The sequence below is a fragment of the Euleptes europaea genome, chromosome 10 (genome assembly GCF_029931775.1).
Source record: "Euleptes europaea isolate rEulEur1 chromosome 10, rEulEur1.hap1, whole genome shotgun sequence".
Taxonomy (NCBI): Eukaryota; Metazoa; Chordata; class Lepidosauria; order Squamata; family Sphaerodactylidae; genus Euleptes; species Euleptes europaea.
In genome coordinates this window covers 26,589,247-26,614,087 of record NC_079321.1, presented here as the reverse complement: position 1 = coordinate 26,614,087, position 24,841 = coordinate 26,589,247, and the positions used below count along the sequence as shown (strand labels likewise).

General features: G+C 42.9%; 1 protein-coding gene across 1 annotated transcript in view; it reads right to left on the bottom strand.

The window, feature by feature from the left end:
• NBAS (NBAS subunit of NRZ tethering complex) overlaps nucleotides 1-24,841 on the bottom strand; it is a 192,811-nt gene that overhangs the window by 101,725 nt on the left and 66,245 nt on the right. Inside the window, exons 24-31 of the mRNA XM_056856460.1 lie at nucleotides 21,482-21,667; nucleotides 19,772-19,945; nucleotides 17,147-17,280; nucleotides 12,974-13,036; nucleotides 11,475-11,597; nucleotides 10,528-10,630; nucleotides 5,491-5,720; nucleotides 3,165-3,277 (exon numbers count right to left, since the gene is read on the bottom strand). Of these exons, the coding sequence (XP_056712438.1) occupies nucleotides 3,165-3,277; nucleotides 5,491-5,720; nucleotides 10,528-10,630; nucleotides 11,475-11,597; nucleotides 12,974-13,036; nucleotides 17,147-17,280; nucleotides 19,772-19,945; nucleotides 21,482-21,667 (1,126 nt within the window). The remainder of the gene's footprint in view (nucleotides 1-3,164; nucleotides 3,278-5,490; nucleotides 5,721-10,527; nucleotides 10,631-11,474; nucleotides 11,598-12,973; nucleotides 13,037-17,146; nucleotides 17,281-19,771; nucleotides 19,946-21,481; nucleotides 21,668-24,841) is intronic.

Here is a 24,841-nt window from a genome sequence, read left to right as displayed (position 1 = left end):
CAATAATAAAATCATTTTAGCTAAATTAATAAAATCACATCCAATAAAATTAAATTTAATTAAATGAAATTTACTACAGCCTCTCAAAGAGCTAAAATTTGGTGACATTTGAAAGCAAGGTTTGAGAATAATTTATTCTGTGAGCTCCAGCACAATGCATAACATTTTCCATTTTCAGACAGAATACTCACAAAATAACATTTCATTCAATTAAATGTTAGTATTACTGGTCTGCCAATAGATAGTTTGACAAGCCACCATTTTACAAAAGTTAAAATTATACAAGCAAACAGAATAATAAGGAACATATCTTTAAAAACCACTAGAGGTACTGGCGAATCTATGGCACGCGTGCCGACTCCGGCACGCGTAGCTATCTCTGCCGGCACACGCGGCTCAGCTGGCCGGCGGGGCCCCCGCCCCTTTCCCTGGAATCCCCGAAGCCAGCTTTGTACTGCTCCGCGCTGCCTGCAGTTTAAAGGCCCCACCCCCTTCCCTGGACTCCCCGCCGCCCAGCCTTTCCCCTCTCCCTCCCCGGCCAAAAACCCCTTTGCGGGGCACACGAGGCGGCTGCCCCCTCCAGCCCCCTTCTCCCTCTCCCTTCCCCCTCCCCAGCCAAAACCCCCTTTGCGGGCGCACGAGGCGGCTGCCCCCCTCCAGCCCCCTTGTCCGTCTCCCTCCCCCCCTCCCTGGCCAAAAACCCCTTTGCGGGCGCACAAGTGAGGGAGAGGGAGAAGGAGGCTGGAAGGCGGCAGCCGCCTCGTGCACAGCAAAGGGGTTTTTGGCCAAGGAGGGGGAGGGGGAGGGGGAGGGAGAGGGAGAAGGGGGCTGGAAGGCGGCAGCCGCCTCGTGCGCCTCAAAGGGGTTTTTGGCCTCTCTCCCTCCCCCCTCCCCGGCCAAAAACCCCTTTGCGGGGCGCACGAGGCGGTTGCCCCCCTCCAGCCCCCTTCTCCCTCTCCCTTCCCCCTCCCCAGCCAAAACCCCTTTGCGGGCGCACGAGGCGGCTGCCCCCTCCAGCCCCCTTTTCCGTCTCCCTCCCCCCTCCCTGGCCTAAAACCCCTTTGCGGGGCGCACGAGGTGGCTGCCGCCTCGCATGCCAGCCCTCCAGCCCCCTTCCCTTTCTCCCTCCGTGCCTTCCGTGGGTAAAAACCCTTTTCCTGGGCGCGCAAGGCGGCTTCCCTGCAGCCCCCTTTCCCCTCTCCCTCTGTGCCTTTCCTAGCCAAAAAACCCTTTCCTGCGAGCTCGAGGTGGCTGCCCTGCAGCTCCCTTTCCTCTCTCCCTCCAAAACCCCTTTCCTGGGTGCGCAAGGTGGGAGCGCGCCGGCCCAGAAGCCCCATTCTCCCCCCCCCCAGAAGCCCCTTTCCTCAGCTTGCGAGGCTACAGCTGCCTCTCATGCTGGCCCAGAAACCCCCTTCCCCACCCAAAAGCCCTTTCCTTGGCATGCGAGGTGGCTGCCGCCTCGCTCACCAGGCCAGAAGCCCCCTTCCTTCCCTGGCGAGAAAGCTCTTCCTTCATTTCTTCCTTTCCCTCCCTCCCTGAAAACTTTCCTGATTCCAGCAAATGCCTGCTAGGTCTCTCCAGGACTTCCTCAAGAATGGAGAATACAGCCCTCCCACAACTGGTAGACTGCCTCTGAATGTGAAGGTACCACTGTGGATGTCTGGTTCCTAGCTATATTAGTTCTAATGCAGTTTTTGTTCTAATGCAGTTTTTGCAGGCAGCGCAGAGCAGTTCAAAGGCCCCGCCCCCTTCCCTGGACTCCCAGCCGCCCAGCTGGGAGTCCAGGGAAGTTGTTTTTTCTAAACTAAAACCTCAGTATTCAGGTTAAATTGCCGTGTTGGCACTTTGCAATAAATAAGTGGGTTCTGGGTTGCAGTTTGGGCACTCGGTCTCTAAAAGGTTCGCCATCACTGTACTAGAGTCACCATATAATACCTAAGAATTGCCATTTACTTACATATTCATTTGTAACGTATCAAAAAGTTAGAAATTCTTTATAAACAGTTAACTATATTTTTTATTCAATGTGTATCATTCATCCAGCTGCTAGCTATACAAATCCATTAAAACAACGATGTAGGAAAGAAGGTCACAGGCAGTGAACAAATTATTGTTCCTGTAAAATATTTCAGTCTTTGTAAGACTGTTATGATTTTAAAAAGTAAACAAATAAAAATAGAGTTTTATTGGGTACTAAAAGTTGAGGAAATAAAAAAATGTCCAATAAAAGTAAGTTATTTATGCCCAAACTCTAGATGCGCTGCCATACAGCAGTTAAGCTGAATTGTTATAGCAGAGACATTGTGGGTGTAGCAAATCTTGTGGGTTACTGTTGAAATTGTTGAACACTTCGCCCCATGGGACTGCTGTGTTGGAAAATCCATCTATCAGCTTCCTAGCTATAAAATGAAGATCAATGACCTGACTCAGATGGCCATTATAAGGACAAGCAAGAAGTGTTCCAAAGCACTTTGCAAACTAAAGGAAACGTAATCAAAATTCCTAGCAAAATGTTATTTTAATAAGGACAGCATAAGGGCAACAAGAGAGTAGGGGGGACCACCATGGTTTTCTGATAAAATGAAGAAGGAACTCAATGGACCTGCTTGTCCAAATACTAAATCCTGGTCCATGCATTTCACTGGGCGCATACTCCTTGAAATAGCCTCACCCACATGGCACAATCCATTCGCTTTCATTTCTAAGTCTGCACAATTCTTCACCTGGGTGTGGAGCATTTGACATTTGTTCCTTGCTTCTGGTGTACTTTTTCTTCTATGGACATGCAATCTACTTTTGCAAGTCCTGTGAATTTTATGTGTGGTCTGATAAGAGGTGGGGAAGGGACTGCCACTTGGAAAAATACATATAACCCCATATTACTGCCTTTTAATCAACTGTTTGTAATGGAAAACCAAGACAGTTGTGTTATAAATGGGAAAGAACGCTGTCTCTACCACAGTTAAGTGATTTTAAGCCCCACTGATTTCAATAAGAAAGGTAATAACAGCTAAAGTTCTTCATTTCGTTCAACAGGATTTAAAAGTGCTCAACTAATTGTACATAGCTGTCTAATTTAATATTTGTGAATATGTGAAACTGCCAGGCCAGAATTCCAGACATCCCTCCAAAGCTCACCATAAATGGTAGATAACATTTCATACCTTGTAATGGCAAGATTTTCACTCCAAATTCTTCAAGGTAGCTAAGAGCACGAATGAGATCCAGTTCCTCCTGAACAACAGGTGGACAGTCTGTAATGAGCTGTAAGCAGGCCCTGAGTAGGAAATTAAAAAAAAAAGGGGGGGGGGAGAACTTCAAACATTTTTTCAAAAATATAAAGTCAGTGTGATATCATTGATTGGATGGTAGCCTTGAACTGAGAAGACCCGTGTTGAAATCTACATTCTATCAGTCAATATCTTTCAGCATAATAAGTTGTTTTCAGCACAAAATGGGATAATCTCCCATTTTGAAGATGGATAGCATACGTGTGATAAAGCAAGAAAAAGTATAAACCCCATGTATCACTTTTAAAATCTGGAGTTCAACAAACGTTCCAGAAGTACACTGAACCACAAGTTCTCTGAACCATATTAGATTGAACCACACGTACTTTGAAACATTAGATTTGCAAAAAGCCACAGCTTTTATCACATATACTCCTGCAGAACAAACCCCCATCAATGTGTTGGCTAAGTACAAGGCCATTCCCTTGGGAACAATGTGGGATGATCTGGTTTTGCTGCCTCAAGTGTATCAGCTCCTCTTGATAAAGTATTATCTCTACCAGAATGGAAATTCAGCTCAGTGGCAGAGCAAATCCTTTGCTTACTGAAGGCCCCAAAAATCTCCAGTTATAAGACTAGGTAGTAGGTTACATGATAGACCTTAACTCAAGACCCTGGAGAGCTGCTGCCAGACTAAATGACTTTAATAAGCCAAAAGCTTACCAAACAGAAACGTTTCCCTTTTGATTTACAATCACAAAGTAAAGTTCTTACCAGTGGCAAAATATTTTTGTTCCATATTTCGTTTTCATAGGTCTTTGGACTATTCTTGGAGTCTATGAGCACATATGCCAAGTCAAACAATCCGTTATGGGATCAATAATACAGAACAATATTTTTTTTTACCACCGCCACTGGTAAGAACTTTACTTTGTGATTATAAATCAAAAGGGAAAAGTTTCTGTTTGGTAAGCTATCATTTTGTGCTCAGATGAGGTAGCAAGGAAAATCCAATTTACAGATTTATCCATTTTGCACCAAGGTGTGTGTGTATATGTGTGTGTGTTTTCAAGTCACAGCTGACTTATGACAACCCTGTAGGGTTGTCAAGACAAGAGACTTCAGAAGTGGTTTGCCATTGCCTGCCTCCGCGTCACAACCCTGGTAGTCCTAGGAGGTCGCCCATCATAACTCTAACCAGGGCTGACCCTGCTGAGTTTTTGAGATCTGACAAGATCAAGCTAGCCTGGAGCTATCCAGATCAGGGCACCAAGGTAATCATAGGCAAAGGCAATGAGCCAGCCAACTTCTTATTTATATGGGAAGAACTCCTTTTTTTACACAAGAATGGAAAGTGCACAATTGACCAACCGAAACGGTTTAGTAATTTTAAGTGTTGTATTAGAAAAGAAGGAAAGTTACTTATGGCAACAAAGTTAAGTTAGCTATTAACAGTTGAACTGTAGCACCTGAATTATTCAATTTTTTTTCTTCATTTTTTAAGAGATTTCTGCGGAAACAGATAAGGAGTACAAAAGTATTCTGTAGGGAAATCTGTTGCAAGGAGGAGGAGACATGACAACTTCTTTCTTTTTTCTTTTAATGCCAATAAAGGATTTCGTATTCGTTCGACAACTTTTTTCATATTCTTCCTTTAATTTTCTCTCTTAAATTAGAATTTTAAAAAAATAACACCGATTTTAGTAGTGATCTTATCTGAGAAGAAACGATTCTGCAACACTTCCTACTTAAATGACAATTTCAGTGGAGGAGAAAATTGTTAACACTAGATAAGGAAGCAAAGACAGATTTCATTTAAAGTTAGTATGGGAGGAATTCATTTCCTGGTTTAGAAAGGTTCTTTTCTGTCTGAATGTTCCTTGCAGAGCTGACCCCCATTCTGCATATTTTTCTTCTTTACAGTACAAAAATAAAAAATCTATATTGCATGGAAATAGATGGAAAAGGGATTTAACTTTTGTAGTACTTCACAGGCCCCCACATAAAATAAGATTAACAACACAAAAAAATAGCATGGGAGGGAAAAAGAGGATGAAACAGACAGATTGCAGTGGCAAGAATGAAAGTCTATACCGAAAATAAACACACCCCTAGTACTCACCATACTTTTTTTTTTTTTGCTATTTTACATGGAAGTACAGATTATACACACTTGCACAACAGAACTGAGAAATTCTTAAGTCTGCATTGACTTTTTTTTCTTGGCACCCTGTTAGGCTCAACACGAAGGTGCATTTACCTGGCCAAATCCATACAGGGATCAGTCAGATTGGCTGAAGAATTGAAGTACTCTCTGCAAGCAGCCAAAACTAATTCAATGCTTCTCTCATAGCAGACTCTGTACTGTGGTTTTCCTTTAGAAGCAACGCTAACTGGAGGATCTATTGACCAAACACTGCAATGCATCATTTGCCCAGCTAAGTGGATATTTTCCAGCTGGCTTGAACATAGAAGACTTTCAGTAAAAATCTGCAAAGAAAAGAGAATACACAAATTTTATAAACAGCTTTAGGAATAGAGCATGGGTTTTTTTCAAAACAGCCCACAGATGTTTGGAAAACAAGTGCTGTTGTTTTTCTGTCCTTCATTAGGTATATTACAAGGTTTGCTATTTAGACTGCTGCTGATTTCCAGAGTTTAATGCCATAAACTTTTTTTTTGTCCACTGCTTTTTCATGGATTTAGATTGCTTATTATGAATTTTGTTATTTTACCATACTACTTTACACTGTAGAGAAGCATACACTGAACGGGAAGATTGAAAACGGCAAACAAGAATATGCGAAGGCCTTAAAATGGAATACTAATACTAAGTGTAATCAACGTGATGTAATTATTTCCATTATCCTGAGGTAATGGATAAGAACATAAGAAAAGCCCTGCTGAACATAAGAAAAGCCCAGACCCAGGCCCATCAAGTCCAGAGGTCTGTTCACACAGTGGCCAACCAGGTGCCTCTAGGAAGCCCCCAAATGACGACTGCAGCAGCACCATCCTGCCTGTGTTCCACAGCACCTAAGATAATAGGCATGCTATTAACAGTAAAATAAAATAACCTTTGGCTTAAGAGAAGTGTTTAAAAGGTTACTTAATTTTTTTTTAAAAAAGAACCTTGGAAATGGTAAGATGGCCCCTTAACTTCTGTGCTATTTTAGCAACAAAGACAGTGTACCATCAGACATATTCTGCCTGCTTCCAGCTTAAGACTCACACAGTTCTTATAGTATCAGCTACCTTCTCTGTGTTTTGGGGGTTACATATCAAAACTAACAAAATGGAATGCCTGTTAGAAGGAAGGAATGTTATAGCAATGCCAAATTGGAAAAAGAAAAAAAGGCTAAGAGAATGAAGGAAATCACAGCTGCAGGGTAGACAAGCTGCAGGCCAGCATAAAATGTGCTAACACTCTTCAGTTAATTAAACCAAAGTTGTAGTGCAGCTTTTATTTTAAATTTTGGGATCTTCTCGTGTTTTGAAAAGTGTATTATCTACGTGAGTGAGCAGCAAGAGAGCAAAATAATTTCTCTTCCCTTTTCACATCACTGTCACATACAACAAAACAAGGTGAAGGAAATAAACCACTTTAAAGCACACCTTGTGTTTTGTTAATAGTCTGGCAAAACGAAGATTAATTTTGAAAGGTTTCATTTATACATCTTTTGAATACTTGTCAAAGTGCTATTGTGCTAACAAACTGAGCAAAAAACACGCTTTAAGAATAAACACTTCAAGCTAAAAACAAGTTCTCCTTTAATACTTCTCTTGAATCTGGTCATGCAGTCTGTGCAAGGACTGAAAATTCCCTCAGCCGTTCTGTCCAAGTAGCACTGCATATATTTTATTTGAGTGCCACCACCCCTAACTCAGTACAGCAGGTCTCTATGTATCTGTCTCCCCCCTCACCCACAGAAGGGATCCCCTTTCCTAGATAACTGACTCTGTTCCTGTTGCTCAGGCTGCCTCCTCTTTATATAAACAACATCGACGGCCACCTCTCGAGTGAACATTTTCCTCCTCCTCATTTGTCCCAGATCCCTTTCGAGTGAACATTTTCATCCTCCTCATTTGTCCCAGATGCCGTGCTGATTTCAAGATCTCGTGTGGGGGCTGCCTCCTCGGCATATGGTTGGGCAAGAGAAAGCCTTTTTCCCCCCTTGATGAGTTCCCACAGAGGAGGCCAACTTTACTGAAACCTTGTGTACTCTTAACATGCCCTTACTTTAATGACAACTGGGACCTCTGAAACCTCAGCACTGTACAGATTTTCACCAAAATCAAACAGAAAAGGAGTCATGGAATATTTGTGTCTTTAAGAGAATGCAGAAAATGAACGAATGTTCTTAAAGTGTAAAAAAAATGGATCACACTTTCAACGTCAAAGCAATTTGTCATAACTGCGATATCATCTAAACTTCTATGACTGGGACAATTCCCCCCCCCCTTAAAAACTAGCTAGGTCCTACAACTCTCCGAATATATTCCCTATGCCAGATTTCAGACTGATGGGGCAGACAGTCTTGATTCTACGACTAATAGAGTTTTTAAGCATTACAAACTCAAAAGGCAAACCTGCTGTAGCCACTGTTTCTTGACATGGCTTGAATATATATATATATATGCTTAATAGCAGAACACACACATATATATATATATATATATATAGCAGTACATATATGTACTGCTATTAAGCATAGCAAGTTTTCATTTCAGATGCAAATCCCAGACGGCATATTTGTCTCACATAATTTCTTAAGAAGTATTCTAATTTGCTCCCTAAATTGCTCAAGTATCATACAGATTAGCAGCTATAAGCAAAGAAGTCTATAAACTATAATAAAAAAGTGACAATCATATGAAATGGTTAAAAGCTGTCAAGTTTCTGAAGATAAATTACGCATCACAACAGCTCATTTGTGCGCTATACAAGGAAATAGCAAAGAGAATTTAATTTGCCCATAAACGGATCACATACAAAAAAGCTACACTTTCATTGTAATAACTGCACTTCACAAACTTAATGATAAGTTTGTCTGGCACATTTTATACCCCTACTTATACAGATTATTTTCTACAAAAATTGAATTTTGCGTTTCACTTTAAATGCAAACAGGAAATCATCTATCAAAATTCTATATGCACCCAGAGTAACATTATTAAAAAAACGAACTCTCTGTTCAGCGAACCATTTAATAAACATAATGTTTATGCAATGGATCATTTATCTTCCCATTGCTTAGCCTGCAATTTTATGTCAAGACTTTATTTCAACAGATTCAAGTTCCTGTCCATACATCACATGACTTTTTATAATTCTACACTGGTTCTTAATCTTTGCTTCATTGCCAAGAAATGCTAAACGTCATTTAAATTACACACACACGCGCACACGTTTGTAGTCCTTCCTTGAGACAATGCTAGAGATGTGCTCCTTAAGCAATGTTTTCAGAAGGGAGAAAACTGACCCAAATTTGGACTTCAAAACAAAACAGAGGACAGAAAGGAAGGGTGGAAAAGAGGCATATTAAGAAATCCAAGCATTGTGCAGGACCTCATGATCCCTTCTGAAATCCCTTTCTTTAGTGTAACACCCACACCCACACACACGCCCAACTTAACTACAGTTAATGATAGCCATTGGCCTGAATCATTGGTTAATGTAACCAGAGTTTATTATAACAGGTTGCCTAGAACTAGAAACCACGTACAAAGCAGGATTTTAAAAACCTGAGTTAAAAGTACATCCTGACTGCCGTTAACCATGGTTCAAGCTAGATTCAAGTCTACTAGCACCTTAAAGATCAACAAGATTTTGGGGGTATGAGTTTTCAAGAGTCAAAGCTCCCTTTCTCATGGTTCAAACTGGTGCTGACATCTATCTTAGCCATGCTTTAAAATGCTGGGAGGGGGGTTGTTTGTTTTAAGGAACAGGGAAGGGAGTGGAAAGAACGGAATATGTGGATCCCAAGGCCACTATTCCTTAAGAGGTCCAGCATGGTGTAGTGGTTAAGAGCGGTGGTTTGGAGCAGTGGACTCTGATCTGGGTTTGATTTCCCACTTCTCCACATGAGCAGCGGAGGCTAATCTGGTGGACTGGATTTGTTTCCCCACTCCTCCACACAAAGCCAGCTGGGTGAACTTGGACTAGTCACAGCTCTCTTAGAGCCCTCTCAGCCCCACCTACCTCACAGGGTGTCTGTTGTGGCGAGAGGGAGGGAAGGTGATTGTACGCCGGTTTGAGTCTCCCTTAAGTGGTAGAGAAAGTTGGCATATAAAAACCAACTCTTCTTCTTAATCATGGTTTGAAGAAGAAGGACCATCTCCAGTGACAGCTCAGGTGAAACTGACCTCTTAAAATGGCTCCTTTACCATGGGTAGGCTGGAAGGTTAAAATGGCCCAGGATCAAGCCACACTGAGAGGCGCCCCCCTGTGGTGCTACAAGAAGTGCAGCAGGGGGGGTCACTCAGTTCAGGCCTTGCCAGCAGCACCGACAAGGAATGTTAATTGCCCACTGACAGCAGTAAAGGAGGGTGGAATAGGTGACCTGGCACCCAGTGGCTGGTGCCACTGACCCGGTCATAATAGAGTAGCCCCTGTGACCCCTAAAGAGCAACTGGGGCTTGGCTCTGCTTGCTCCTGCTTGCAGTAACCTTCCAGGCCCACGGGAAACCTTCCCTGCAATTTAAAATGACCCACCATCCCCTGTTCCTGATCAATTTGTCCACAATAGGATTGATGACAATAGGATTTCAACACCCAGAAAGATAGCTTTGACAAATATTGATTTGATGCAATTAGGGTTGTGTTTGAATTCTTACCAATAAAAGTATTAACACCAATACACCCATGGACAAGTAAAAGCAACAGTCACGTTCTTTCACATGTGTGTGTGTGTGTCAAGTGCCGCCAGGTCGCTTCCGACTCATGGCAACCCTATCAAAGTCCTCCAAAATGTCCTATCTGACAGCCTTGCTCAGATCTTGCAAATTGAGGGCTGTGGCTTCCTTTATAGTCAATCCATCTCTTGTTGGGTCTTCCTCTTTTCCTGCTGCCCTCAACGTTTCCTAGCATGACTGTCTTTTCCAGTGACTTGTCTTCTCATAATGTGACCAAAGTAGGATAGCCTCAGTTTAGTCATTTTAGCTTCTAGGGTCAGTTCAGGCTTGATTTGATCTATAACCCACTGATTTTTTTTTTTTGATTTTTTTTGCCAGTCCATGGTATCCGTAACACTTTCATGTACTAAAAAAAAAAAAAACTGCAAAGGGGGGGGATCACCTCATAGCAAGCATCTCGCTCTAAGCATGTGTAGATATTCCGCTGCATGTCCAACATGTCTTGCAGCAATCCCATCCAGTATGACTCGTTAACAGGAGGCTGTCTTTTAAGAGGAAGAACAAAGAGAAGCATTTATTTTCTCCTTTAACTCAACGAGAAGATGAGCAAGCAGTTTCTAACTGAACTGGAGAATAAAATTAAATCATTTGCCCTCACAGGAGAATGCATGCCCCAATACATAAAGAAACATTATTTGCCCCACTGTTTTTCCATGGGGTATAGAGTGGTGTACATAGTTCCTCCTTCCCCATTTTATCCTAACAACCCTCCTGGGTTAGTTAGGCTGAGAGACCATGTGAATAGTCTAAGGCCACCCAAGGAGTTTCACAGCAGAGTGAGGACTTGAATCCAGGTCTCCTATATTTTAGCCCAGCACTCTACTCACTGTACCACACTGGCATATCCTGGCTTAACACTTTAAAAATGCTATCTTAATGCAGTTACTTTATATAGCTATATACACATAAATATAAATCTCAGCTAAAACACCTACTCAAAAAAGCACACTCCATTTGGCCATCATGACTGCTTCTAAAGAATGAACACATTTTCTGCCACCAACAACGCCCAAGAATTAAGACTAGAACTTCATACCAACTTGTATCAATATCTAGCACTTGGAAACCAACATTTTCAAACGTTTCTTGCTATAACTTCTGAGAAACAAGTATTTCTGTAAGAATTACACTCTCGGAAACAATCTTCTGGGCATGGAGTAGGGGTCAGGGGTGTGTGTGTGGGGGGGAGGTAGTTGTGAATTTCCTGCACTGTGAAGGGGGTTGGACTAGATGACCCTGGCAGTCCCTTCCAACTCTATGATTCTATATGGGTAGCCTTCAGACATACAGATTCACATTCATCCAGAACAGGTACTGTTTGTTACTCACTTGCGGCCTGCGTGCCTAGTCAGCCTAATCATCAGCTTCTGTGCTTCTTCTGGGCTGTTCTGTGTGTCTTTTACAAAAGATACAGGTTTCTGGAGTCCGTGCTTCTCCAAAAGTTCTGACACACTGTAAAAATAATCCAATACTTTTTTTCAAGCCAACCAGCCCAACTCTAAACCTTGCCTAGGGCTACTATTAACTTATGTTACAGGAAGAATAAGGATGGACATAAAAAAGGACAGCGGAAGAAGTGGAGAGTTTACACGCGGTACAGGCCAGGACCCCTAGAACCAGGTACTGCTCTGTAGCATCACCACCACTAGATGGCAATCTTAAGAAATAGAGGTTTACCCTATCAAGCTTCCAGGATCTCTGTGGGGCAAGCCTCTACCTCATCATCTTTGAATAATGGGGGCGGGGCGGGGGGGGGGAGAGAGAGATTATGTAATCCAGATCAGCCTAGCCATCAGAACAGACACAAATTTTAAAAGATTAACTCTTTTAAGCACACACAAAACAGTACAATTTTAGAGTTTGAAAAAAATTAAACCCAACGGAATCTGCCACATTTTTCAGAACTTTTCAGTGAATGGCCCAGGTTCTGAGGTAAGAGTCTCAATTTTCAAATACCTTTATGGGCATAGTACAATCTGCAGAGGTAAGAGTCTACGGCTCCACTCACACAAAGCAAAACCATGGTTTACTTTAACTATGGTTAGTTTCTGAAAACACAAGCCGGCTTGCAAATGATCATTCCGATCAAGGGCCCGTCCTCATTCCCAGCCAAGGGCAGGTAACAACCTTTAAAATACATAAAACCATGGAGCAATAATCTAAAACCTCATATTAAAAGAGTAAACCAGATGGCCTTAAAACAACTCAGACGCCACTAGTAGCAGATTATTACCAGTGGAGCATAGAGCTCTTTTGGGGGTGGGGTACCAGGAGAGGCGGTCTGCAATCTGGGACAGTAGTGCTAGTGAACAAGCAAGGATGTTCATGCACACAAAACCACAGTTAAAACTGTAGTTAGTAAACCAACCTAAAACCATTGCATCTTGGTCTGATGGAACTTAACTAACCACAGGTTGTTTCCATCACACTCTACTATCACACTAACCACAGCTGGATAAATCAGATTGTGGTTTCACATGGTGTTGGAAAGGAGCCTGTAGGTATTTGAGTCTGCTTCTTAATAGGGCAGGGTCTTCTGTCATTGTCTCCTTTAAATATACATTTATAATGTATATTTATGTTAAACTAATGTTAAAATAATGTAAATATAAAGTTAAACTTCACTAAGAAAAGCAAAATAGACAATAGCAGGACCTCAACCTTTGTCTGTGGAAAGTCCACAGTCTATAAAGTAACCTGAAGCAAGCTTGCAGTAATATTTTACCTATAAATTCTCTTTTGTAATAATCTAGACTTTTTAAAGCTATAAAGCACAATGATGTGTTAATAAAGTTAATGTATTGGAAGAGATGAAAGGAGTTTCTTACCTAAGAATTTGTTCCAGTTCATCTACCTTGTCATGCAGATTATTAGTAATGTCTGTTTCAGGGCTACAACAGATGTAAAGCATACTGATGTTATTACCACTAGAATGGTGGAAATCGAAAAGAGCAAAAAAGTATAAATCTGACAAAGAAAATGACTACAGTCTTCTGTGTGATGAAAGGTTTGTTTGAATATTACAACTCACCCCTTAACTCAATGCACACAGAGACTGGTGACGATCATTACATTTTTAACACCACATTTGGGTAACAAAAATGAGAAGCAGGCATATTGGATGAGGCATACACTACTGTATCTGGGGGTGGGGGTGGACTGTAAGCTGAATATGAGCAGTCAGTGTGACGCAGCAGCAAAAAAGGCTAATGCTGGTTTGGGGTATATCAACAGCGGCATAGCATCTAAATCGCAAGATGTCATAGTCCCGCTGTACACCACATTGGTCAGGCCACACCTGGAGCACTGTGTGCAGTTTTGTGTGCACTTCAAAAAAAAAATGCGGACAGAATGGAGCAGATGCAGAGGAGAGTGATGAGGATGATCAGAGGGCTGGGGACCAAGCCCTACAAGGAAAGGCTGACGGGCTTGGGAATGTTCAGACTGGAAAAGAGGAGATTGGGGGTGGGGGACACATGATTGCTCTCTCTGGGCATTTGAAAGGGTGTCACTTAGAGGAGGGCAGGGAGCTGTTCCCGTTGGCAGCAGCAGATAGGACTCGCAATAATGGGTGTAAATTACAGGCGAAAAGGTACTGGCCGGACATTAGGATTTTTTTTTTACAGTAAGAGTAGATCAGCAGCGGAATCAGCTGCCTAGGGAGGTGGTGAGCTTCCCCTCCCTGGCAGTCTTGAAGCAGAGGCTGGGTGAACAGTTGTCAGGGATGCTCTATGCTGATCCTGCATTGAATAGGGGGTCAGACTAGATGGCTTGCATGGCCCCTTCCAACTTTATGATTCTATTAGTTCATAAGCTTCCTTCCTGACCAACTCAACTCCATTGGATTAGGCGTAGCAACAGCCCCTTTGTCCAACAAAAAGTGAACCATTTGTGACTGTAGAGATTGGCTTGTTGGGACAGCCACCAGAGCTAGAGAGCCAGCATGGTGTAGTGGTTAAGAGCGGTGGACTCTGATCTGGAGAACAGGATTTGATTCCCCACTCCTCCACCTGAGCGGCGGAGGCTAATCTGGTGAACTGGATTTGTTTCCCCACTCCTACACATGAAGCCAGCTGGGTGACCTTGGGCTAGTCACAGTTTTCTCAGCCCCACCTACCTCACAGAGTGTCTGTTGTAGGGAGGGGAAGGGAAGGTGATTGTAAGCTGGTTTGATTCTACCTTAAGTGGTAGAGAAAGTCGGCATATAAAAACCAACTCTTCTTCTTATGCACACGCTAACCAAGATACAACTTAAAAAGGTAAAGGTCCCCTGTGCAAGCATTGGGTCATTCCTGATCCATGGGGTGACGTCACATCCCGACGTTTACTAGGCAGACTATGTTTAGGGTTGGTTTGCCAGTGCCTTCCCCAGTCGTCTTCCCTTTACCCCCAGCAAGCTGGGTACTCGTTTTACTGACCTTGGAAGGATGGAAGGCTGAGTCAAGCTTGAGCCAGCTACCTGAAACCAACTTCCATTGGGATCGAACTCAGGTCGTAAGCAGAGCTTGGACTGCAGTACTGCAGTTTACCACTCTGCGCCACGGGGCTCCTTACAACTCCTAAGGTACAACTTAGGGCCTCGCATAACCAAGAAAAAAACAACCCCCCCCCGAACATTACTAAATTAACATTTTTTTTTCTGGTAATGCTATGGGTCTTCTTAAACTGCATATGGTTTAGAGCAGGGGTCCTCAAACTTTTTAAACAGGGGGCCAGTTCACTGTCCCTCAAACACTGTTGGGGGCCGGACTGTTTCGGGGGAGGAGGCGGCGGCGCGAGGGGGCTTTCCGGAAAAGCATCCTCCTTACAAGCCCGGTCATTCCCCCTGTAGTGGTTAAGAGTGGTGGTTGGGAGCGGGGACTCTAGAGAACCGGGTTTGATTCCCCACTCTTCCACATGAGAAGCGGAGGCTAATCTGGTGAACCTGGTTGGTTTCCCCACCCCTACTCACGAAACCAGCTGGCTGACCTTGGGCAAGTTACAGCTCTGTTAGCGCTCTCTCAGCCCCACCTGCCTCACAGGGAGTCTGTTGTGGGAGGGTATGGGAAGGGGATTGTAAGGCAATTTGAGTCTCCCTTTAGTGGTAGAGAAAGTTGGCATGTAAAAACCAAGGCCATTTATTCATGGAAGGGTTTGCCTTGGATTTGCCGCTCTCCAGATGCACATTTTCCCCATCCGAATTCTCCAAACTCTCCCCTGGGGTGGGGGTGGGGAATTTACTTTTGAGTTCTGAGAATTCGGATGGGGAAAATGTGCATCTGGAGAGCGGCAAATCCAAGGCAAAACCTCCTGTGCATAAATGGCCACAAGTCTTTTTCTTCTCCCTGGAGATATGCCCAGCCCCCCCCCAAGGGGCCCCTACAATTACCTCCAGGCCACAAGGATACCCCCAGGAGGAGAGAGAGCCCCGAGCCGTGAGAACACTGCCAACTGTGGCCAAAACAGGAACGCCAGGACAGGAAGGGGGCGACTGGGCGGCGTGCGAGGCAGCAAGACGCCTTGCGCACCCAGGAAAGGAGGTTTTGGGCCTGGGAGGGAGAGGGGGAAGGGGGCGACTGGGCGATATGCGAAGCAGCAAGATGCCTTGTGTGCCCAGGAAAGGGGTTTTGGGCTGGAGAGGGAGCAGGGAAGGGGGCGACTGGGGCGGGAGGGAGGCTTCCAGTTGTGCGTACACAGCCAGGAAGCCCAGAAAAGCTCTGGGGAGGGGGGCAAGGGGGGACTGGCTTCCTTGGTCCCCGGGCCGGACAAAAGCCCTCCGGGGGCCGGATCCGGCCCTCGGGCCTTAGTTTGAGGACCCCTGGTTTAGAGCCTCAGCATGTCTTAATCCAGCCTTGGGTGGTCACTCCCCAAGATGAGGCTGGAACCCAGTGAGCAACTAAAATGCAGCCCAGCTACTTTACCTCCTGATTTACCTCTGGCATAGTGCAAGCAGCAACTGTGGGTTTTTTCTTGCGTGCCCGCATGTGAAACAGCTGTAGTGGAAGCAGTATTGTTGGACTGGACCCAACCCACAGTCACTAGGTCTTTTGAGGAAGTAGATAAGAGCAAGAGTCCAGTAGCACCTTAAAGCCTAACAAAATTTCTGGCAGGGTATGAGCTTTCGTGAGTCACAGCTCACTTCTTCAGATACAGCTAGAGTGTCCTAATTCACTCTTCTCTTCTTAAGGATAGATGGATCCACATTCTACCTGTATCTGGAGAAGTGAGCTGTGACTCACGAAAGCCCATACCCTGCCAGAAATTTTGTTAGTCTTTAAGGTGACACTGGACTCTTGCTCTTGTCTACTGCTACAATCAGACTAACACGGCTACCCATAATGATGTAAACTTTTACAGTTTCTCAAGCAATCTTTTACAATGCCTGTATTTATTTCCCAACTTTCCAGCTGCTCCATTCCCGAGGGGCTTCAGAGCGACATTTTAGCTTCATGACTACCCATATGTTGTAGGTTACGGTGTAAGAGAACGACTTGCCCAAGGCAAGCTCAAACCCTAGTCCGAACACCACACTATGGGTTACAAAATGCCCGATTTAAGGGACTGCTTTCTCAGCCACTCTTAACATTTAACGTTTACAGCCTTGGTCCTCTTGAGCGCCAGCTTATGCATTCAGGACAGTACCACTGGTGTGGGATTGCCTTTTGGAATATTCTCTTCAAACAAACAAAAATATCCCTGGATTTTTTTTTAAGTCAGAAAAAGGATAGACTGCACTACTTCTCCCCAACGTGCTCAGATTTATTAAAAAAAAAAACATACATACAAGGAGGGAGTTTGCTGCTTCAGACTTTAAAAAACCCTGTACTTTAGTAGCATCCTAAAGCTGTTCCGGAAAAGGTTTACCACTTGACTAGCTCTTGGATCATTCTTCGTATTCTGGCGGTAAAGATTATTGCTAGTTTAATCATTTCCCACAATGATTTCATTAGCTCATTTCCTCCTTCCCCTTCTCCCAAAAAAGATTTCGCTTTGCCCACAGCTAAGTTCAAAGCAATACTCACCCATAACCTCTCTGAGGAAGACATTCCAAGATATCATAACAGAGAGAAAGTTGGTCATCACGTCTGCAGCCGTAGATACATTCTAAAGCAATAATCATCAAGAGGTCTTGATCTGAAATTATTTTTTGCTGACACTATGGGGAAAAAGAGTCCATAATCTTAGCTGTGTGTCAGAGGAAGTATCTCCCCCCCACCAATTTGCAGTATGTTTCTTCCAGATCTCTATGCGACAGTCAACCAACCCTTAAATAGGGCAATTATTATAGTAAAACCAATTTAGTGATTTGGTTAATTACAGAGGCTTTCTGGATCTTTAACAACTCTCAGTTGGGTATATCTTTTTTATAATTACAGAACCTGCCACGGAAACTACTTTGTAACCTGCAATTATACCCACTTTTTGAAACAAGAAATTTCCCATTTCCTTTTTTTAAAAAACAAACAATAGGTAGATACAGATAAATAGCTACTACGTATGTTTTATTAAGTCAATTATTTGCAATTCTTAAAACTTTGTGCCATTTGCACACAAACAATTTCAATGTGTAGAATACTAGTTTTCACAGACCCATCATACACAGCTAAAAAGTAAACTAAAGAACATCCCAGGAAAATGGCACTTACAATGAAAGAACTTTGCAACTATAAAAGAACAGTTCTGCTTCATCATACAAATGATCTATCTGGTCAAGCATCCTGTTTCCCAGAGTGGCTACCCAGATGCTCTAAAAGACTGGCAGAAGGGGCACACGACCTCTATGTGCTGCTGTCCCTAAGAATTAGAATTCATAGATCGCCTGTCTTGAACACTGAGCCATCATGGCAATGCTGAAGGGTAGTCTGGGTCCAGAGTGAAATTGTAGTTCATTAGAAAAAAATGCAAGTAACTACAAATTTGTTTAAAGACCACATTCATCCTGAAAACAAAAGAAAAAAGCTCCCCCACCACTAAATTTCACATTGTGGTGATTACATTCAAAAGAAGGAGGGGAAGGAGATACAGTAACAGTAACTGCAATCAAACTTTCTCTATTAACATGATGGGTAGCCGTGTTTGTCTGTAGCAATAGAAAAGAACAAGAGTCCAGTCACACCTTAAAGACCAACAAGATTTCTGGCAGGGAATGAGCTTTCCTGAGCCACAGCTCACTTCTCCAGATACCTGAAGAAGTGAGCTGTGACTCATGAAAGCTCATACCTTGCCAGAAATTTTGTTAGTCTTTAAGGTGCTACTGGACTCTTGCCCTTTTCTGTTTCTCCATTATGATCTTTAAGACTGGTCAAGACTACCGGTATTACAGCCCTTTCATTTAAAGAGCACTGACACAAAATTTACCTGCTTGCTTAAATCTATGCCCCACTTTTCTCCCCCAATGGGGATCCAAAGGGGCTTGCAGTATTATCCCTTTCATCCTTACAACAATCCTGTGAGGCAGGTTAGGCCTCATAGTGTGTGACTGACCCAGGGTCACCTAACAAGTTTCCATAGCAGATTGGGGATTCAAACCTGAGTCTCCCACTAGTCTAACATCACCATTACAATGCACAGCTTCTACAAAGAGTAGAATTCCTTGGGATACACACACGTGCAGAACTCGGCTCCCTAGAGGTCTACTGAAGTCCAAGGCCCGCAAATATTTTTAAAAAACTTAATACCTGGGCTGGCATATTGTGGCTTAGAATACATTTGTTAATAAGGTACTAATTTTCTCCCCTGACTTTCACAAACATTCTGAACTCTTGAACTAAGAAGTCCCACGTATACGAGGCTTGACCCCTGTTTTGACTGGCATTCCAAGCTGCCACTAAATCTCCCTCATTCAGTCTTTCCGAGCCTCATCTACAGATGTAAGGGCATGAGGGTAGCAAAGTTCTTAAGTGGCCTGTGCCTGTGCCCCAGCCCGTAAGTGGGGTGTCAAACATAAGGCCAGCAGGCCCCTTGAGAGCTCTTATCCGGCCTACGAGCCAGCCGAGGCAGCCACCCACTCTCAATCTGGACTGGCCAGGCATGGCTCAGCCCGCCCCGACCAAGTGAAATTTATGTCATATCTGGCCCACGTAACAATGGAGTTCAACACTCCTGCCGTAAGCTGATAGTTCAGCCTACAGGAGGTGACGGTTGTGGTCAGAAATATTTTTGCATGTGCCCCCACAGGAGGAAAAAAAAAAGTTTCAAGCAGATAACTGGCACAGCAACATTCTAGCAATGCATCAAAGCCATCTTATATGAATATCAGTAGCAGAATATGGGGGGGTGGGGGGGAAATCATCCACTGATCCAGATACAAGAAAAGATGCCTAAAATAGGGGACGCAACTGCGCAAAAACAGTATGTCAACATCCACATGCTAAATAACTAGCTGCTGCGTAGTGATTAATGATTAAAGGAATATTCTGACATTCTGATGACACAGATCAGCCATATATTATAAATTCCGCTTCCACCTTGTTTAGAGGACAAATGCTTGTATCAACAAGATAAATGCTTAGTCCGACAGTGCTGCACAACAACAGGATATCTTCAGGACTGCTCAGTACAAGCAAGTTTAAAAGGTACATGCACATATTGTGAAAGAAAAGCAAGCTACGTGGAGCAAACTTTTATAACTAATAAGATGAACTTACAGCAGGCTTTGAATGTTCAAAGATTTTCAGAGGCAATTTTAGATCTTCCTTCGCCAGAGTTACTAAATACTCTTTTAAAAGCTTGTTAGCGAGCCCAGGAGATTGATTTTCACATCGGTGTAGGAATGGAACCATCCACTGGTAAGCGTTTTTCACGTACCTTTCCGACGAGGACTGGAAAGAGATCAGTTGGTTTTAAAATCAAAGAAAGCCACAGTGGACACCAAAGCAGTTGACATTACTTTCCTTCACTGGTTGAGCTGGGTGCTACGTGGAGGCTGCACTCCACTTTGTATTGCTTTATTTATTTTCGGTTTTGTGTCTGGGGTTTTTCCCCATAAGATTTTGGCTGTGTTTTTTATGAAGGAGTTGGCATGGCGTTAGTAAGGAAATCTTCTGGTCTGGAGGTTAGATTTTAATTAGGACACTCAGTTGGCCATGGCAAACAATTAGTTCTCAACATCACCCCATGCTGGCTAATAATAGGATCTCAATTCCATTTTCCAATAGGATCTGCCCTTGTGGCTCTGGTAGTATAGGTACAATAAGTCACTTGTTTTTTTCATTGTCTGTTACTTGAGGTTGATAGACAGAGGCTGGTTGAGTCCTTTGATAATGGAAAGAAGGCATTCAGCCTTCCTGATATTATTTAAATACAAATAAACCAGAGATGGTAAACATTGCAAGAGTTATATATATTATGCCAGCCTGTTTTAAAGGATAAATGAAATATATTAAATATTTTGGCCATTGTGCTTTAGTGTGGTCCTGCTTAAGACCTATTGGTCATTTGAGCAGAATCATTAAAATATTAAAATCAAAAATCAAAGAAAGGGGAACACATTAAGAGTATATAGCCACTGTATAAAAACTGCCAAGTATACCTTGGACTATCTGAAATGTTCTGATATTTAGTAGTCAGGAGCTGGCCCCCAGGTGGATCAAAAATCCACAAAACGGGGTCAGCCTCTGCTAAAGTTTAGAGCTCTACAAACCTGGAAAAACTTCTAGGTTTGCACATATTATTCACAACAACAACAACAACAACAACAACAGTAAAAACTTTCACAATGGTAAAAGCAATATCTTCATGTGCAGATACTTATTACAATTCTATACCACTTTTCTACTATTGTGGAATTCAGTGTATGCAGGATTCCAAGAAGATCTCTAATCCAGGCATGGACTGGACTCAGATACTTAATAATAATAATATTTATTACGGTCAATTGACCAGTCTGACTCAGATACTTAAATTCAGCAAAGTTGCTGTACTATGTGCTTTCCAATCATACCACAGGCATGAGTATTACACCACTTGAGGACGCGAAGGACATGGAGCAATTTTTTCTGCTTGGGAGCTTTCCCCTTGGGGTCCCTGTCCCATCAAATCACAGAGAGAGAGTTTGCAGAACGTATAATAATGACATTCAGCTTTTTCCGTATTTAGCTCATTCAACATTGGAGCACAATCCAATATCAAGTCAGGCATGCTTAGGCTTAATAAAATCAATAAGTTTAGGGGGACACTTAATTCTGTGTTCGATTGTGGAATTCGGCTAGAATGAGTACCTGGGGGGCATTTTGGAACAGATGAAGGCATTAAGCCAAATCCAGGCAAAACTGAGCTAATTATCAGATTTAGTCTGCTTGGGTCAAGATTTCATTGCAGAATGTTTACAACTCATGCCATCACAAAGCAACACATACATTCATCATTAACAGCCTTAGCTTCTCAAGGCCTTTCATCTGTTGCAGATCTTTCAAGGTCAGAGTTATGTCACATCCGGTCTCATAAACTAGTGTCTCTAGTGTGACCAAGTTGTCGCACAGGGAATGCAGGCCAGGAATATTTCTCTCCATACCTAGGCGAACCAGAGACAGAGCACAATCCACCTGTTCAAGAAAAAAGAAAAAGAAGGTAGTTTGAGCTAGATGTTCACATAAAGGGAGGGAGGTGGGGGTGGAATTTAAAAGTAGGGGAGGGGAAATATTTCAAATGAGTAGGCATCAATGGGAGGAAAGGTGGCATGGTATAGCCCGATCTCGTCAGATCTCGGAAGCTAAGCAGGGTTGGTACTTGGAAGAGAGACCTCCAAGGAAGACTCTGCAGAGGAAGGCAATGGCCAACCCCCTCTGCTTCTCAGTTGCCTTGAAAGCCCCTTGCTGGGGTCGCCACGAGTCAGCTGTGACTTGATGGCACTTTACACACACACACACACACAGAGGCATCAATATCAGTTTTAAGTGCTCAATCCATTAGGTCCCTTGAACCTTTCTAACCAGCCTTGATTTTAATTAGTGTTTTAATAAGGAATCTGTATGTATATTACTGTATTTGATTATTTTCATTGTAAACTGCCTTGAGTTGTTAAATGGGCCAGGAAAGACGAAAGCCAAATACGTTCATTTAAATCACTGCATAAATGAAAAAAGGGCCTCAACCAGTATATGAACTTCTAAATCAGAAGCCCTGGTCCACTCTCTAATAATAAATGGTTACATTAAATCTGCAATACACACAAGATTATGAAACTAGCAGACTCCATCATACTAAACCAACATCAACAAAGAGTGTGTGCATGGCAAACTGCACGTGTTTGCTTGGGGACTTGCAGCTGCTGGTTCCTGGTGGCAATTTGTGAGTAACACAGTGAGACCTTTATCAGGACTGCTGTACGGGAGAAGGAGGAATTCCTACCTTCTCTCCTGAGCTGTTTTTGGTGGCTGAAGCAGCCTGGGGGCCACGGGGGGGGGGGGGAAGCATTATTTTCTTTGCGGGAATCCAACACGAGCAAGCATTTAGTGCATGTGCTGGCTTCCAATGGAGCAAATAACTCTCTTCCCTGCAGCCCCAGGACTGTGTCACTCACCAAAAACAACAGAGGGAAGAAGGCTGAAGTTCCTGCTTCTCCCATACAACAGTCCTGATCGAAATCTGGCCTGGCTGCATGCGTACTCATGAGATGCCACCAGGAACTAGCAGCTAGGCAGCTACAGTACAGCTGCAATGTCCCTGTGCCAACTAGTGCAGTCTGTAACATCTGCTGGGCTCAAATACTGCACTGAAATGAAATCTAGAAACAAGAGCAGAGGTATATCCTTCTAAGGCCAATGACTTCAATGTAATTAGAAGGGTATAACTCTGCTTAAGATAGCCTGGTCGGTTCATTCTCTTCTGTGTAAATGTCCAATGAAACTGACAATGGAAGATACCTTTACTATTCTTAAAAATAAAGCATAAGATTGAAATTTCTTAATAACAGTTAAAAGTCACCCAAACTACTGAAGTTTCCTTACAAAGAAACTGACTATTGATCCTTCTACAGGTTGAGTATCCCTTATCCGTACTGCTTGGGACGAGAAGTGGTCTGTAATTCGGATCTTTTCGTATTTTGGAATCTTTTGGGATTTTTATGGGATGGAACCCAAGCCTAAACACGAAATTCATTTATGTTTTATATATAATTTATACACATAGGCTGAATGTAATTTTAAGCAATATTTCAAATAATTTTGGGTACATTGAACCATCAATGGCACCGCTGAGGGCCTGTGAGTAATGCCTGCATGCCGGCTCAAAAGATCCGGTTTATAGATCAGTCCAGATATTAGATATCCAGATAAGGGATACTCAACCTGTGCTTCAGTATTCTCTACTCTGCCAGGTAATATGTCTCCAAGCACATCTCAGGCAGAGATCTTTCTAAATGGCAACATGACAGATTATTATACTTAATTACAGTTTCTTCCAAAACAGGCCTCCAAACTATACGGATGATATATAATACATATGTTCCTTGTGGAGGGAATCCTCAATCCTGGCTGCTTCTTACCCCTTCCCCCAATCCCTGCAATGGAGGTTAAAGTTGGAGGAAGGGAAGAATTCCTACTGGAGCTAGCTCCAGGCATAAGGAAAGGTGTAAATGCAAATATTTTGTCATTTCACAGCTTTCAACCATGAATCATCACCTATGCGAATGCCTACTGAACTGAAAATAACTTCCTTGAAATTAATTAAATGTCTGATAAGTTAAAGAGGGATGCACTGTAACGGAACAGGTACCCAGCTATACATTTAACTGAACTTCTAAGCATACAAAATCAGCTTCACTGACATTCTTCCAGAACTGGATGGAAGTTTTGTTACAATCAGCTACAAGCTCAAAGATTTTTCCCCATATATTAAAAAAAAAAAAGCACAAACCAAACTCCCAACCAAGAATATGTGCAACCAGTGCATGAATAATCTGTGAAGCCAAACAAAATTTACATTGATTTCAATGGGGACCACGCCCAAGCCATTGAAAAAGAATGTATTAAGTTGACAAACTTTCTGCATGCGTACTAATATACTACTCCAAATATCCACCTCATTAAAACATTTTTGTGCCCTTAGTTGTATGATGACGCAAGATTCTGACCTCACCTCTCTCCACAAGTGGTTACACATTCACACTAATTTGTGGAGGAGCATTCTATCAGTGGTTCTTTGTCACCATATTTTGTTTCACCCAACCTTTTGGGTACCCAACTAGTATTCCCAGTTGGGCAGAAACCGGAGGAGAAAAGTCAGAAAATCTGGTGGGTGGAGGGGGATTCCACTGGAACCACCCAAGAAATAAATCAGGGCAAGCCTACGCCCAGAGATGAACATAGCTAATTTTATAATAGTTCTCGGAGTCAATGCAGAGTTTCTCACTTGCCTGCAAATTCCCATCCATGAAGGTAAGATAAGTGGCTACCAAAGAGAAGGAGGTTGAGTCAGGAAACCTCGGGGTCTTTGCAAATTAGGAAAGACTGTAGTTCTCTCCTTAAAGGCTTCAAGCTTCAGGCCAGCTTACCTTATCAAAATTTGGTGCTCAGAGTAAAATATCTTAAAACCACAATACAGGCAGAAGCAAAGTGCCAGTGTGTCTGCTCAGGATGCCATCTTGCCTTCCCTCCATCATGTACACCATATTATGTATTAAATGTATGGTACTTTTAGATAATTCGCACTAAATGAACATTACATTTTAAAAGAAGAAGAAGCTGTGCATCCATACATTGAGAGTGGGTTTGCCAAAC